The sequence below is a fragment of the Somniosus microcephalus genome, chromosome 2, assembly GCF_052327205.1.
Source record: "Somniosus microcephalus isolate GS21.2 chromosome 2, FLI_Smic_1.0, whole genome shotgun sequence".
Classification (NCBI taxonomy): Eukaryota; Metazoa; Chordata; class Chondrichthyes; order Squaliformes; family Somniosidae; genus Somniosus; species Somniosus microcephalus.
Window position 1 is genome coordinate 26,807,073 of NC_140988.1, and position 17,209 is coordinate 26,824,281.

At 47.4% G+C, this 17,209-nt stretch overlaps 1 protein-coding gene across 3 annotated transcripts in view; it reads right to left on the bottom strand.

Annotated features, from left to right (window-relative positions):
* Positions 1-942: 942 nt before the first annotated feature.
* The window catches only part of LOC147122620 (uncharacterized), a 111,109-nt gene continuing 94,842 nt past the window's right edge, over positions 943-17,209 (bottom strand). The window contains exons 8-11 of one of the 3 annotated variants that reach the window (XM_086003563.1): positions 11,378-11,460; positions 6,566-6,631; positions 5,711-5,831; positions 943-1,982 (exon numbers count right to left, since the gene is read on the bottom strand). In XM_086003563.1, the coding sequence (XP_085859689.1) occupies positions 1,857-1,982; positions 5,711-5,831; positions 6,566-6,631; positions 11,378-11,460 (396 nt within the window). In that variant the 3' untranslated portion in view covers positions 943-1,856. Of the gene's footprint in view, positions 1,983-5,704; positions 5,832-6,565; positions 6,632-11,377; positions 11,461-13,514; positions 13,829-17,209 lie in introns of those variants that run through there. The other 2 variants (XM_086003570.1, XM_086003579.1) reach the window with 2 other exon arrangements.

Consider the following 17,209-nt stretch of genomic DNA (forward strand, 5'->3'; position numbering starts at 1 on the left):
CAATGCTCCTCAAAGAAGCAGATCCACCATCAGAAGCCGAGGGAAAGGCGGCGATGGCAGGGCCGGGCGAGAGGAGCTGCCATCAACTGCTGAGTGTATGGTCGCAGTGCTGGGGCAGGAAAGGACGGCCCCTCTCGCTGTTCACACGCGCTTTCCTTGATTCAGGAGGCTGGTGAGGTCAGTGTATGCAGGTCACCAGGAGGCGGCAGCCGGTTTTGTTAAAGAAATGGCTTTTGTCGAATGGGGATTTCTTTACCCAGCATCCATAGCGGCAGATAAACCGCTCTATCCCCGGGATAGAACCGTTCAAGCATTGAATCCCCGAGATAGAGCGGTTTCTCTGCTGCTATGGATGCTGGGTAAAGAACACCCCATTCAACAAAAGTCGTTTCTTTCACAAAACTTGCTACTGCCTCGCGCTGACCTGCATACACTCACCTTACGAAAGTGACGGGCCCAAGAAAATTTGGGTGCAGAAAGTAAGCAAGCTCAAAGGCGAAGCGCCATTGATCCCGACTTAGTGGAAGTTCCAGCTTTGCAACAGGCTGTGGCCTGTGTTTTAAGTGGTAAAAATGCTTGGTGCATTGAAGGCTGTCCATAGTTCATAATTTGCGAGTGTCCGTGGTTTCAGAGTGCCTCTTGTATATTTTACCATGTAAGTTATTTGGGTCTCTCAAGAAGTCTCCGTTTTTGGGAGTGTTTGTTTATACAGGTTTCACTATACTTCTCTGGAGTTGGGTGCTGCCTCAAGTCTAGGTTTGTACTGCAACCACTTCACAGTGATGCTGAAGTTATGTAAATGCCCCTATTATTTGTAATGAACTCTTTGTTTTCTGTTGACATTTAGATGTTGGTGAGTTCTGTGAGCCTGTACTATATAAACATATTTACCTAAATTTACAAAGCACAAAAGATAATAAAAGCAAACAATTGTCCAATGGATCTCAGGCAGATTATTTATTGAGACTACTGGTACTTATTACAAAAGAAACATAAGACAGCATGAGCGGGTGAATGAGTTAAAATAGTCTCAATATTGTCATTATTTTGTGGTTAGTTGTGGCTCAGTGAGTAGCACTCTCACCTCTGAGTCACAAGGTTGTGGGGCTGGAGCACAAAAATCTAGGCCGAAAATCCAGTACAGTACTGAGGGAGTGCTACACTGTCAGAGGTACCGTCTTTTGGATGAGCTGTTAAACCGAGGGCCCGTCTGCTCTCTCAGGTGGACGTAAAGGATCCATGGCAGATGGCATTATTTTGAAGAAGAGCAGGGGAATTATCCCCAGTGTCCTGGCCAATATTTATCCCTCAACTAACATCACTAAATAATCACATTGCTGTTTGTGGCAGCTTATTGTATGCAAATTGGCTGCTGCTGTTTCCTACATTACAACAGTGATTACTCTTCAAAAGTACTTAATTGGCTGTAAAGTGCTTTGAGACGTCTGGTGAAAGCTGCAATTTCAATGCAAGTCTTTCTTTTCAAATGTGCAAAGTTTGGGGAGCAGCCACAGGAGTGGGGGCAGAGATGGCAATTCTCTATCAAGGTTTATTCCCACCACTATTTTGAATCATAGAAAAGTTACACTTGTCCCTCATGCTAGACCCTCGTAAGATAAGTTCTGCCCTGTTCCCAAAATACTGGGCGAATCCAAATTCAACTTTCGTACATGTTTCCGACCAAATCTTTATATGATTATAAAAGGAATTGTAAATATAAGACTGTGGATAAATGTCTTTATAATGGTCTAAACTAGTAAAACATTCAATAGTTGACCTGATAATAAAAGCAGAACCTTGATCTCAGATAACTGTCCTTGCACTAAGACTTTTGCTTTTCAAAATCTTGTGATGCTTCATGAGGAAGAAACACGATGAGATAATCTGGGGGAATAGTCTCCAATGAAAGCACATAATCGATACTCCAAGGGATTCTGACAAGCCAGTTTCAACTCCGATAGTGATTTCCTCAGATCCTGACCCTAAAAATAATAAAACAAAAATTAAGATGGAAACCCTAAACTTGTAAAAGATTTATAATGTCACTTCCCCTTTTATAGCTTAACAGCAAACAACTTTATTAGACACTTGGACTGGACTTGCAAACATGACAGGCAGACATAACAGCTGTGAGCTGCTGAATTCTTTCTAGCAGATGCTGTCAGAAAACCATGGAAATTGATAGTTTCCATTTATCATCTCTAAGTTGGCAATTTCGGTACCGGTGCTTATGCGCTGATAGAATAAAGTTATAGAAGTTCAATGATGCTTCTCACTGACATTTTAATGGAATCCTCACTCCTTCATATCACAAAAATCAAGTACTGCTGTTAACAATAAACTATGAGAGTTTGTTGGTGACTAAGATTTTAATTCAAGCTCTAAAAAAAGCAAAATAGACATTTTGCAATACTTATTGAACACTCCCCATGATGACAACTTTTATATTATACATATAACTCTGAGACTACATTGACATATTCTCGCAGCTTTGTTCTCATGTTTTATCATGAGTTATTGCTTTATAACACACTAGCTGAAGTGCCCGGCGGTGCCGAGGCTTTTTCGAGGGCATGTTGTTGTTGGAAGAGAGAGAGAGCGTGACTGGGGGGGGGGGGGGGGAGGGAGGGCGGGGGGGGAAGGGGGGGCGGGAAGGGAGGGGGGAAGGGGGGGCGGGGGCGGAGGGGCGGGGGGGAGAAGGGGGGGCGGGAAGGGGAGGGGGGTGGGGGGGGGGGAAGAGGCAGGGCGGGAAGGGGGGGCGGGAAGGGGAAGCGGGGGCGGGCCCAGGCCGAGAGCCCCGCTCTCCGAGCCCCGCCGCCCCCCCCGGCCGAGAGCCCCGCCCCCCCACCCCGGCCGAGCCCGATTGCAGCTCTGAGAGACGGCCGGCGGCCGGGCCGAGCCCCGCCCCCCCCCCCCGGCCGAGCCCGATTGCGGCTCTGAGAGACGGCCGGCGGCCGAGCCACGCCCCCCCCGCCGAGCACGGAACAGAGACGCCGCGTCTCACCTGCTCCTGCTGCGCGCGCACCCTGACCCTCGTGGCTGACGCCGTTGCCCTGCGTAACGTGACACGGTGGGGGGGGGGGGGGGTGAAGAGCTTAGCAGAAGCGCAATCACCTAGCTCGGGCCTGGCTGGGCAAGAAAGGCGCAGGCTTTGAGGCCTAAGAAAAAAACGGGGAAAGGTAGGAAAAAGAATGTTCAGGTTAGGTTTACAAATGAGTGATTTTTTTTAAAAACAATTTAATAAATTCAATTTTATTTTGGTGGAAATGTATATTTGAAAAGAAAGACGCAGAAAGCAGGAAAAAGAATGGAAGCAAGATGGCGGCGACTCACCTCGGTTCAGAACGATAAGGCCCGCCCACACACGCACCGATTGGTCGACCGTCAGATCACCAAAGCGTAGGATTGGTCAATCGTCCCGTCACTCGACCGTAGGAGGGCCCGGCCGCACGCGGCAGCAAGCCGCCGTACGATTGGTCGACCTCGAGGTCACTCTGTCGCTAATGAGCGGATAATGAGATGCTAATGAGCGGAATGTTGAAGGTTTTTGGGATACTGCGGGCGCGATTTTAGCCCGGCCGAAACGTAAATACGCTTAAAACCGTCTCGGAAGCGTAAGCTTTCTTTGGAGGTAACGCGCGCGTAGGTATGCCCTGTAACTTTCGAGCGCATAGCCCGCCAGATGCACACGCGATGACAGACAGAATGACAGACAGAAGTACCGATTTATATATATAGATAAAGCAGCCCATGATATCATGTGTTACCGTGCCAACTGTATGTTATCCCTAAATAACACCAAGTTCCAACTGCTATATGGTATGCGACACCTAACTCACTCACAAATTATTTTTATTTTGTGAAATAAACTTGCTTTTGCACTGTTTTCTTTTTTTTCTCACTAATTCTTTCTCCCCTTCCTTTCCTTTCTTAAGACATTGTTGAGATACTGTTCCATGTGCACTAGTCACCCTCCAGAGTCTGGCTCCAAGTGAAAGCTTCGACAGTGAGCTCTGCAATGCAGCGACACCATAAGTGACCCCTATCTTGCCCTCAACTGATGTCTATACAGCTGCACTACCAGAAGGAGTCACCAGATGGTGATTATGCAGTTTATTTTCCCCTTCATAAACCAGATTCATTTCCATACCCTTACAGCCACCCCTGCTAAGATAAGGTAATTCAACACAGAATGTAATTTGGAGTATGCCTTAAATATGTAGCACAGATTGAGATCCACAGACCCATCAGGGAAACTTAAAGATATTCACTGTTCTATTCTAAATATCTTGCATCTTCTGGCTCAGAAATTATGGGCATGTAGGAGGAAGCAGGGTATATGCCCTGCGGCTGAATGGTGATGGCCGAGGCACCCCTGATATTGGGTCAGGACTGGCAGCGATTGGGGAATTGAGAGCAATGACGATCGGCGGGGTGGGGGTGGGGTCGGAGGTCAGGGTCAGGAGCGGCAGCGATCGGGGAATTGAGAGCAATGATGATCGGGGGTGGGGTCGGGGGTCAGGGTCAGGAGCAGCAGCGATCGGGGAATTGAGAGCAATGATGATCGGCGGGGTGGGGTCGGGGGTCAGGGTCAGGAGCAGCAGCGATCGGGGAATTGAGAGCAATGATGATCGGCGGGGTGGGGTCGGGGGTCAGGGTCAGGAGCAGCAGCGATCGGGGAATTGAGAGCAATGACGATTGGCGGGGTGGGGGTGGGGTCAGGGTCAGGAGCGACAGCGATCGGGGAGTTGAGAGCAATGACGATTGGCGGGGTGGGGTCGGGGGTCAGGGTCAGGAGCAGCAGCGATTGGGGAATTGAGAGCAATGACGATCGGCGGGGTGGGGGTGGGGTCGGAGGTCAGGGTCAGGAGCGGCAGCGATCGGGGAATTGAGAGCAATGATGATCGGGGGTGGGGTCGGGGGTCAGGGTCAGGAGCAGCAGCGATCGGGGAATTGAGAGCAATGATGATCGGCGGGGTGGGGTCGGGGGTCAGGGTCAGGAGCAGCAGCGATCGGGGAATTGAGAGCAATGATGATCGGCGGGGTGGGGTCGGGGGTCAGGGTCAGGAGCAGCAGCGATCGGGGAATTGAGAGCAATGACGATTGGCGGGGTGGGGGTGGGGTCAGGGTCAGGAGCGACAGCGATCGGGGAGTTGAGAGCAATGACGATTGGCGGGGTGGGGTCGGGGGTCAGGGTCAGGAGCAGCAGCGATCGGGGAATTGAGAGCAATGACGATTGGCGGGGTGGGGGTGGGGTCAGGGTCAGGAGCGACAGCGATCGGTGAGTTGAGAGTGGTGACAGTTGGAGGGGGAGGGGAGTCAGGAGTGGCAGCGAGCTATCATTAAATGTGGGGTCGGGAGCAGCACTCCTCCTCCTCCCGGCTCCACATTCAAATAAGCAAATGTGAAAAACTTACCTTGTACGTTGCAAGGTGTCCCAAGTTCTGGGTTTACTGAGTGCAGCCTCAGGGCAAACCAATCTTGAAGCGTGGGCCTCAAACAGTAATTAGGCCCATTATTTGTACATGCAAAGGGCCTAACACCTGTTTCAGACGTGGGCCCTGGATGCTCATTTTATTTCCTTTTTCAATATGGCGGGCGGCATACTTCTGGCCGAAAATGCACGCACGCTTCCTAAGCGCTAATTCATAGTCCAATATCTATGTATAATTCCAATAAAATGTCTTTTTAAAGAAAGTAATTTCTATACTTCAGTGTTTGCATCCTCATGTGAGATTGCCTTGTTTGCATATTTTTTCTTTCTTCTTCGCCGCTTACACTGTTGGATACGACGTCGTAGTTTCAGTTCGACATCCTTGCCTTTAGAAATGCTAGACATCAGAAGGAAAAACAATTACCAGATTTCAAACACCTATTTCATACCATTCATAGTCAAAGCACATTAATAAATACTAATGGGAACTAGCAATGTTGTTATTTTTAACAGAAGCTCATCTTATGCCGGAGTCAGCAAAGAAGTGGGGGGTTGTGCGGGGTGGAGGGGCGGAAGAAGGGTAAAAGGTTCCAGCAGGAACTGGGGACTGTAGGGGGTGAAAAATGTTAGCATGAAATGAGGAAGGAGAGATGAATGAGCGCCAGTATGAACTGGGAGTGGCAGGCGAGTGCGGCTATGAACTGAGCGAAGACAGTGAGTAGAGTGCCAAAATTAATTGGGAATTGGAGTTGAGAGAGAGAGAGAGAATTGGGGGAAATGGTTAAAGGTTGGGAGTACCTCTGTGAAGGTGGAAGGAGTGTCTGTTAATGGAAGGGGGGGACTAGTCTGCTGAGGTAGTCGTTGGGAAAGTGATGACATGGTTGATCCTTCTGAACATGGATAAACCCAAATGTCAGTTATTCTCCTATTTTTTTTAATTGAAACCTATTGTGAAGTATAAAGTGTTTAAAATGAACCAGAAAAGATTGGTTTTAATATAAAAATGCTGGCCTCCTAAAGTGAATGTAAAAGATCCCATGACACAATTTGAAGAAAAGCAGTAAAATTGTTCGGGACAACATTTATCCCTCAAGTAACACCACCAAACACAAAGGCCGGGATTTTGCTCACCTTGGCGGTTCCTTGGTGGGCGATGTCGGTGGTGGGCCGCGTCCCCGCTCCTGGCTCCCTCCCGCTCTGGAAAATGAATTTACGTTAAAGGGTTTGTTAAGCGCGTTTCCCGGCCCAATTAGAGGAAGCGGGTCTGGTGACTTCATTCGTGATGCATCACCAGCCAGTTTCCTTAAAGGGACCATGGCCAACTTTCTTTTGAAATTTGTGCTGTCAGTGTTCTACAGCATTGAGGTACTGCAAACACTGACAATCTCTGCACAGAGGTGCTTGGCTGCACCCAGGTTCTCCCATGGCTCCCTCCATATGCTTATGGAGGAAGTCACAGCATGCAGGGAGGTCCTCTTCTCTTCCGATGGGCGGAAGACACCTCCCCAGGAGACCAAAACAGCCTGGTTGCACATTGTAGATGAGGGTACAAGCAGGGATGTCATCAGGAGGACCTGGGTGCAGTGACACAAACCTTTCAATTATCTCATTAGATCACGAAACGTTAGTATAAAGCCACACTCAACCTCATCCTGCTGTGCCTCTCATCACATCCCCATCACTCTGCCTTCCCTACCCTACTCCTGCACATCCTTAGACGCACCAATTTACCGTGCACCTCCACCCATCCCTCGCTACCTACATTGTCACTTCCCCATCTCACTAGCTATGCCTCACACGCACCCTCATCCTAGTGCAATCATACCAGCTAACAACACACAAGGGTAGCCAATTGGGTGTTGTATCCAATGTTTATGTAAAGTTTCTATTAATGTGCTGTCAAACATTGAAATCTTTATTTTCAACACTATCCGGTCTTGGACAGATTTGTGTGCACATTTGGAAGTGGCTTAGTGAGTTGCAGTGAATGGTGAGACATAACGGTGCCCCCTGCAATGGTGATGAGTGTGAAAGGAATGGCTTGGCCATTGTAGGGATGCTTTAAGGTGCTGGTGTGGGGTGGTGCCAACCTGGCGCATCATGCGGCAGCCAGGGTGTACAGCATAAAGTTAAGTAAATCTGGCCATGATGAGGCCATCCCGGGCAGCAATGTGGTCGGGTGCTGATGCCCTGTGTCCTGTGTAGCATCAGGTGATTGCGGAGAAGGTTGGTGTTGGTGCTGCTGGTGTGCCTGGTGCTGCTGGTCTTGGGGCTCATCGTGGTCCAATTCGGAGGACAAAGGTGAGACAGTATAAACGGTACTCATGCTGATGGAATAGATGGCAGGTGAAGTACAGATGACAGAAGCGATCTGCCAATGGTGAGCGAGGTAATGAGGTGAGACTGGATGGAGACTTGTGGAAAGACTTGCAGCATGGTGAATCAGTTGTGGAAATGCAATGAGGAAAGTGGCTGAGGAAAGTGATCTCTGTCAGGTGGGAGGTTTTACTGTACATTTGAAGCTGTCAAGGAATCAACAGGAGCAATGGCCACCAAACTCCCGCCTCAGGTTGACAGACATGGTCACCGAACAGCGTGGTTCCCATGGCCATACAGTTAAAGTTAAAAAGTAAAGTAAAAAAGCCTGTTAAGGGTCTGGTAAATACATTATAATTAGTTTAATTGGGTCGACCGCCGCTGCCTCTCGGGTCTGCTCAGCGCCGACAGACCCGACATTGGGAAAAGCACAGTGCGGCTGGTTGACAGCAGGTTCCCGACCAGCTGGGGAAAAACCCCACTTTCTCACCTGACCCACCAACAATCCCGCCCAATGACCCCCCAGAAAATTCTGGCCAGATTAACTGGTAATGTATCTCATTTGCTCTTTGTGAGACCTTGCTGTATTTGACGATGTAACAATGACCACACATCAAAAGTAATGTTTTGGCTGGGAACGTCCTGAGGACATGAAAGGTTCTATTAAAAAAAATCAAAGTTTTTTCCTCTTCCTTCCATTTGGGGTAGTAAGTTTACCCTGGCTGAGAAAACCACAGATTAAGCTTCTAAAAAGAACGCTGTATTTCCATTTTCTGTCAAATTGGAAATGATGGGGTAGATTTTCCCTGCATGTGGTTTTTAGTAGGCCGACGGGAGGAGCGCGGACTCTGGGCTGCGGGCGGCCTGAAAATCACCCCCATAAGTGACAAAGCTGGGAGAATTTGGTTGGTATATGTCCTGGGTATTACAAGGAGTAGTGCAGCAAGACTTTTGATAGATTGGTGACTCAAAAATTCAATAACACATATTATATCATATGAGGGTATATATAGAGTCATCGAGTTATACAGCACAGAAAGGGGCCCTTTGGCCCATCGTGTCCGCGCCGGCCATCAAGCCCTATCTATTCTAATCCCATTTTCCAGCACTTGGTTCGTAGCCTTGTACGCTATGGCGTTTCAACTGCTCATCTAAATGCTTCTTGAATGTTGTGAGGGTTCCTGCCTCTACCATCCTTTCAGGCAGTGAGTTCCAGATTCCAACCACCCTCTGGATGAAAAAGTTTTTCCTCAAATCCCCTCTAAGCCTCCTGCCCCTTACCTTGAAACTATGCCCCCGGTTATTGACCCCTCTACTAAGGGGAAAAGTTCCTTTCTATCTACCCTATCTATGCCCCATATAATTTTGTACAACTCAATCTGGTCCCCCCTCAGCCTTCTCTGCTCGAAGGAAAACAACCCCAGCCTGTTCAGTCTCTCTTCATAGCTGAAACGCTCCAGCCCAAGTAACATCCTGGTGAATCTCCTCTGCACCCTCTCTAATGCAATCACATCCTTCCTATAGTGTGGCGACCAGAACTGTACACAGTATTCCAGCTGTGGCCTAACTAGCGTTTTGTACAGCTCCATCATAAGCTTCCTGCTCTTATATTCTATGTCTCGGCTAATGAAGGCAAGTGTCCTATATGCCTTTTTAACCACCTTATCTACCTGTCTTGCTGCCTTCAGGGATCTATGTACATGCACACCAAGGTCCCTCTGATCCTCTGTCTTTCCTAGGGTCCTACCATTCATTGTGTATTCCCTTGCCTTGTTAGTCCTCCCAAAATGCATCACCTCACACTTTTCAGGGTTAAATTCCATTTGCCACTGTTCTGCCCATCTGACCAACCTGTCTATATCGTCCTGTTGCCTGAGGCTTCCCTCCTCGCTATTTACCACTCCACCAATTTTCGTGTCATCTGCGAACTTACTGATCATACCTCCTACATTCATATCTAAATCATTAATGTACACTACAAACAGCAAAGGACCCAGCACCGATCCCTGCGGTATACCACTGGACACAGACTTCCAGTCACAAAAACATCCTTCGACCATCACCCTCTACCTCCTGCCACTAAACCAATTTTGGATCCAATATGCCAAATTGCCCTGGATCCCATGGGCTCTTACCTTCTTGACCAGTCTCCCATGCGAGACTTTGTCAAAAGCCTTACTGAAGTCCATGTAGACTACATCAACTACACTACCCTCATCCACGCACCTAGTCACCCCCTCGAAAAATTCAATCAAATTGGTTAGACATGATCTCCCCCTGACAAAGCCATGCTGACTACCTTTGATTAATCCTTGCCTCTCCAAGTGGAGACTAATTCTGTCCCTCAGAATTTTTTCCAATAATTTCCCTACCACTGATGTTAGGCTCACTGGCCTGTAATTCCCTGGTTTATCCCTACTACCTTTCTTGAATAATGGTACTACGTTAGCTGTCCTCCAGTCCTCTGGCACCTCCCCTGTGGCCAGAGGGGATCTGAAAATTTGTGTCAGAGCCCCTGCAATCTCCTCCCTTGCCTCACACAGCAGCCTGGGATACATCTCATCTGGGCCTGTGGATTTATCCACTTTTAAGCCTGCTAAAACCGCTAGTACCTCCTCCCTCTCAATATTAATTTGTTCAAGTATATCACAATCCCCCTGCCCGATTTCTATGCCTACATCGTCCTTCTCCATAGTGAACACAGATGCAAAATATTCATTTAAAACCTCACCCACATCTTCCAGCTCTACACACAGATTGCCACTTTGGTCCCTAATGGGCCCTACTCTGTCCCTGGTTATCCTCTTGCCATTAATATACTTATAAAACACCTTGGGATGTTCCTTTATTTTGCCCGCCAGTGTTTTTTCATGCCCCCTCTTCGCTCTCCTAATTTCTTTTTTAAGTATCCCCCTGCACTTTCTATACTCCTCTAGGGCTTCCACTGTTTGTAGTCCTTTATATCTGCCAAAGGCCTCCCTTTTTTTCCTAATGCATTCTTGTAATATCCCTTGACATCCAGGGTTCCCTGGGCTTGTTGGTCCCACCTTTACGGGAACGTGTTGGCATTGTACTCTCTCTATTTCCTTTCTGAAAGACTCCCATTGCTCTGATGTGGATTTTCCTACAAGTAGCTGATCCTAGTCCACTTTGGCCAGATCCTGCTTTATCATATTAAAATCGGCCTTCCCCCAATTTAGAACCTTTATTTCCAGTCCATCTTTGTCCTTTTCCATGACTACCTTAAATCTCACCTTAAAGCCTTTCACACTGACTATCGCAGTTAATATTGGGGAAGTTGAAATCCCCTACTATTATTGCACTATTATTTCTACACTTCTCTGAGATTTGCCTACATATCTGTTCCTCTATCTCCCCCTGACTGTTTGGGGGGCTATAGTACACTCCCAGCAATGTGCTTGCCCCCTTTTTGTTTTTAAGTTCTACCCACATGGCCTCATCAGAGGAACCTGCTAAGATATCATCCCTCCTTACAGCAGTAATTGACTCCTTGATTAATACCGTGACACCCCCTCCTCTTTTACACCCCTTATATATTTTTATACTAAAAATTGTGATTACAGTTTGACACATCTTTGAAAAATTTCTAATCTTTAGGTACCTTACTTTGGTTCTTTTGCTTTTCCTTCTTCAGGCTCTTTTTGAATATTTTTTTCCATACTAGTGCTCGATTTATCTTCATTCTTTTTCTATACAGTGAATGTGTAATTGATAATCCAAAGAAAAAGAATAGATTTAATGTTAGTGCTTTATGAAGCTGAAGGCATTAGATTATCCTCTATGATTCTGACTGAAATTGGGTGAGATCTCCACAGAGAGAGAATGAGGCCTAATGGTGTCTCATTTTTATAACCGGGATTTCTCTCCCCGGGGCTGCTCTTGCCCGGTATGGCAAATACAAATGGAGATTGAGGTGGGGTGAAACAGCCTAATCTTCAATGGATTTCCCTCCCACTGCCCCATTTACTGCCATTTACTAGTGCCACCATCGCGAAGGTGGCAGTAGGCCCCGGGAAGCAGTGGTTACCATCCTGGGTTCCCCCAATGAAGGAAAAGAGCCTTGTAACAATCTCTTCTTCCTCTAGTTTGGCTTCCACTTAACTTCTGGTGTAGGCCTCAGTCCCTGAAAAGGTCTGCAAGGCAGTTGGTTTTCCCATCTTCAGCCCCTTTAACTGCCTCTTCTGGTACTGCAGTGACAGTCCCATTGCAGTACTGCCAGGGGTTCATGGCCAGATCAATGACAGGCCCCCTCTTAGTGCTGGGGCAGAGTTCCAGTGATGTCAGAAAGGCAGGAGGAAGTCCCATCCCACCGGAACATCGTCTCTGGGAGGGGAATCCCATCCCAAATGTTCACATAGGATTTCTTATGTCAATTCCACAAGGCCTTTATGAACTCTTCCAGGATCCACATGGCATGTGACCGTTAGATCATAGAAACTGAACCACTTCACGTACAGAGATCTATAGTCAGATTTGAAGAAAATGCCATGCAGCATTAACCTAGAATATTATTTTTATCCTGTTAATATTTCAGTCATTCTACAAGCTAAATACAGATGAAATGGATGAAAATCATATCTGCACATAGAGACATCACACCATTCACAAATTACCAAAGGGCCAGCTTTTGATAATAGTCATTAATCAATGAATAGCTTAATTACATGCAATTAAGCAAAATTATCATGCATGGGCAGAACATGCAAGAGGCATCGCATTCCTCTTTCTCTGATTATAGTTCATTTTCCACATGCAAATGAATAGGACATCATCCAAATGGACAAAATGACAGGACAGGGTATGTTTAGAATTTTTTGCGGGGGTGGGGGAATTTTGGGCTTCCATCTGAAACGAATAAATCGACGGAGCAGTTGCACTGCCTGCCTGAAGCCGGTGTCGGAAGGCCCCAACCATTCTTGGTTTTGGGCCTGATTTTGAATGTTGCCGGCTAGCTGTTGGCGCTCCACTACAGCTCGCTGGTTGTGGGGTTTGGGAGGAGGGGGGGAAGGTGCCAGCACCTCGGGCCTGGGGGGTTGGGGGAGAAGCGGATCCCAGAGGGGGTTGTGCATAATGGCCAGCAGAAATTTGCAGTATATTTGTGGAGTCAGGAAGAAAAATATGTAGACAAAGATATTAAATGTTAGGAAGTATTTGCTTTCACAGAGAATCATCACCCTCTGGAACTGATTACTGAAGTGCGTAGTGAGTATGGATTCACTGCAATCCTTCAAAAGGGAGCTGAACTAGTTCAAATCAAATCAAATCAACTTTTATTGTCATTGTTAGTGCACAAGTGCAGTACAACGAAATGTAGGCTTGCGGCTCCCGAGAGTGTACAATTTGGATTAGGACACTTAAACATTTCAACATACATTTGTACATATATATTAGCATAAATATGACCATAATAAAGTGAATAAAGTGCATCGGCAGATGTGCAGGCTTTAGTGTTTATTTGTGGAGTTCAGTAGGATGACAGCCCTGGGAAAGAAGCTGTTCCTAAATCTGGTCGTACGGGTGCGAATGCATCTGTAGCGTCTTCCAGATGGTAGGAGGGCGAACAGACTGTGGCTGGGGTGGGTAGGGTCTTTGATGATGGTCCGTGCCCTCCGTAGGCAGCGTTTCTGATATATATGTTCTATGGTCGGTAGCCGGGTGCCGGTAATGCGTTGGGCAGTTTTGACTACCCGCTGCAGGGCTTTCCGGTCACGGGAGCTACAGCCGCCGTACCATACCGTGATACAGTTTGTCAGGATGCTCTCTATAGTGCAGCGGTAGAAGTTAGAGAGGATCGGGGGTGACAGATTACATCCCTTCAGCCTCCTCAAGAAATATAGGCGCTGCTGGGCCTTCTTCACCAGAGAGGAGGCGTTGAGGGACCAGGCGAGGTCTTCCGTGATGTGGACTCCGAGGAACTTAAAGCTGGCCACCCTTTCCACCTCCGCCCCATTGATGTGGATGGGGGTGTGACTTCCGCCTTTGGACTTCCTGAAGTCCACGATTATTTCCTTTGTTTTCTTGGTGTTAAGGGCCAGGTTGTTGTCGGCGCACCACTTCCTGAGAGAGGACATTTCTAGGTATAGAGGTCACATTGAAGGGTAGCTGAAAATAGTGAGATTTATGATTGATTGCAGACACTCGGAGCTTTGCTTAATTGCTTTAGGGAGTCAGAGAGGAATATCCCAGAGTTTTTCCTAACTTGACATCAGGTTTTTTTTTACCTCTCCCATGATATTGCATGACTAGGTGGCAGGTCAATAATGTACATGGCTATGTTGGTGCTAGTAATAGTGTTAAGAGCAAAAAGATGCATGAATACCTAAGTGCCAGCAGAGAGAATTTTTTTTTAAATTCGCGGTTAAGAAATGGCTGAACTACGCTTAGTTTAATATTACAGTTTCCTTTCCATGACCTTACATATATTAAGCATTAAGCAGCAGCCATGGACACCCATTTCACATGGGACTGATTATGAATGGATCTGCTGTGCACACAAGCATATTAGGAAATGGCACACCGGCCATCCACATCCGTAAATTGATATGTAAAGAAAACTCCTCCCTGTTTCGGGCAGACACTTCTTGCACTGGTGTTCCCTACCCCCGGGTAATTGCACAGGATACGATAGCAAAATACTGCAGATGCTGGAAATCCGAAATAACAACAGAAAATGCTGGAAAAACTCAGCAGGCCAGGCAACATCCGTGGAGAGAATATAGAGTCAGCGTTTCGGGTGAAAACCCTTTGTCAAGACTAAAGAAGCACAGGAAATGAAATAGATTAAGAGGCCAGGCTGGGAGAGAACAAAAGAGAAGAGACATTAAGAGGTATTCAAAACGAGACGAGATGGTGATAGGACTAGTGGAGACAAAAGACGGCTCTAGATTAGGTGTGAAATGCGCTGGCAGAATGGGAGGCCTTACAGGAGGCAGGGTGGGAGGAAGTGTAGTCCAGATAGCTGTGGGAGTCAGTGGGCTTGTAGTGAATGTTGGTCAATAACCTATCCCCAGAGATGGAGACGGAGAAGTCGAGGAAGGGAAGGGAAGAGTCAGAGATGGACCATGTGAAGGTGAGGGAAGGGTGGAAATTGGAGGCAAAGTGAATGAAATTGTCTAGTTCAGGGCGAGAGCAGGAAACGGCACCGATACAGTCATCAATGTATCGGATAAAGAGGTGAGGGAGGGGACCCGAGTAGGACTGGAACAAAGTGTTCCACATATCCCACGAAAAGGCAGGCATAGCTAGGACCCATAGCAATGTGTTCTTGAACAACTTCTCCTTTGACTCCACTCATTTCCTCCAAATCAAAGGTGTTGCTATGGGTACCCGCATGGGTCCTAGCTATGCCTGCCTTTTCGTGGGATATGTGGAATACTCTTTGTTCCAGTCCTACTCGGGTCCCCTCCCTCACCTCTTTATCCAATACATTGATGACTGTATCGGTGCCGTTTCCTGCTCTCGCCCTGAACTAGACAATTTCATTCACTTTGCCTCCAAATTCCACCCTTCCCTCAGTCCATCTCTGACTCTTCCCTTCCCTTCCTCGACTTCTCCGTCTCCATCTCTGGGGATAGATTATTGACCAACATTCACTACAAGCCCACTGACTCCCACAGCTACCTGGACTACACTTTCTCCCACCCTGCCTCCTCTAAGGACTCTATTCCATTCTCCCAGTTTCTCCGTCTCTGCCGCATCTGCTCCGACGATGCCACCTTCCACACCAGTGCTTCCGTCATGTCTTCCTTTTTCCTCAACCGAGGATTCCCCTCTACCGTGGTTGACACGGCCCTCGACCGTGTCCGTTCTATCTCCCGCACTTCTGCCCTCACCCCTGCCCCTCCCTCCCAGAACCACGATAGGGTTCCCCTTGTCCTCACCTTGCGCCCCACCAGCATCCACATTCAACGGATCATCCTCCGCCATTTCCGCCACCTCCAAAGTGATCCCACCACCAAATGCATCTTCCCCTTCACTCCCCTTTCAGCATTCCGTAGGGACCGCTCCCTCCGAGACACCCTAGTCCACTCCTCTATCACCCCCAGCATCCCTTCCCCTTCACCTGGCACCTTCCCGTGCAAGCGCAGGAGATGTAACACCTGCCCTTATACCTCCCCACTTCCCACTGTCCAGGGCCCCAAACACCCCTTCCAGGTGAAACAGCGATTTACTTGTACTTCTTGCAATCTAGTATACTGTATTCGCTGCTCACGATGTGGTCTCCTCTACATTGGGGAGACCAAACGCAGATTGGGTGACCACTTTGCGGAACACCTCCGTTCAGTCCGTAAGGATGACCCCGAGCTTCCGGTCGCCTGTCATTTTAATTCACCGCCCCATTCCCACTCGGACCTCACCGTCCTCTGCCTCTTGCATTGTTCCACGGAAGCTCACCGTAAACTCGAGGAACAGCACCTCATCTTCCGATTAGGCACTTTACAGCCCTCTGGACTCAATATCGAGTTCAACAATTTCAGATCATAACCTCGGCCCCTATTACATTTTTACTTATATTTTTTATCCACACCTTTGTTTTGGCCTTCTCCCCCCTTCTTTTTCTTTCTCTCTCCCACATGGCAGCTGTCTCCCATTCTGCCAACGCATTTCACACCTAATCTAGAGCTGTCTTTTGTCTCCACTAGTCCAATCACCATCTCGTCTCATTTTGAATACCTCTTAATGTCTCTTCACTTCTCTTTTGTTCTCTCCCAGCCCGGCCTCTTAATCTATTTCATTCCCTGTGCCTCTTTAGTCTTGATAAAGGGTTTTCACCCGAAACGTTGACTCTATTTTCTCTCCACGGATGTTGCCTGGCCTGCTGAGTTTTTCCAGCATTTTCTGTTGTTATTTTGCACAGGATACGAAGTGGGTGGTGATCCGGTCTAGTAGATCTCTGCCCACTTTTAACGATTGGGATCACCTGATTTGCGATTAGAAAATAATCATCTTTTAAAATTCTACTGACCTACAGCCAAGGGAAGGTAATAGGCAACAATGCTGATCAATGACTATCTCAACTGAAGGTTTGGATGGAGAAAAGAACAAATTATGCTCAGAATTCAGAAAAACTTCTGAGCAGAAATGGAGAAGAAAAAACTGCAGGAACTTTGCATGAAAAAATTTGCAACGATTAAATATGCTACTAAATTAACGATTACCAAATGAATTGGAGGAGAGTGCTGCTTTAAACGGTGGGTGAAGAGCTGTTTACTCGGGCAGAGCTCCAGTAGAACGGACTTGTTAATAATGGGAGAAAAAGAAATGAGGAGGGCATTTAGATTGAGACCTTATCTACAGCATGCCTTGGGGATCATCACATGGTTTGTGAATAAGACAGGGAAGTCTCATTCACACAATGCTTTATTTACTTGTATGTGGAGAACGAGAAGCAAACATTAAACAGTACCAACATTGCCATTTTAAACCTGACTGCCAGCA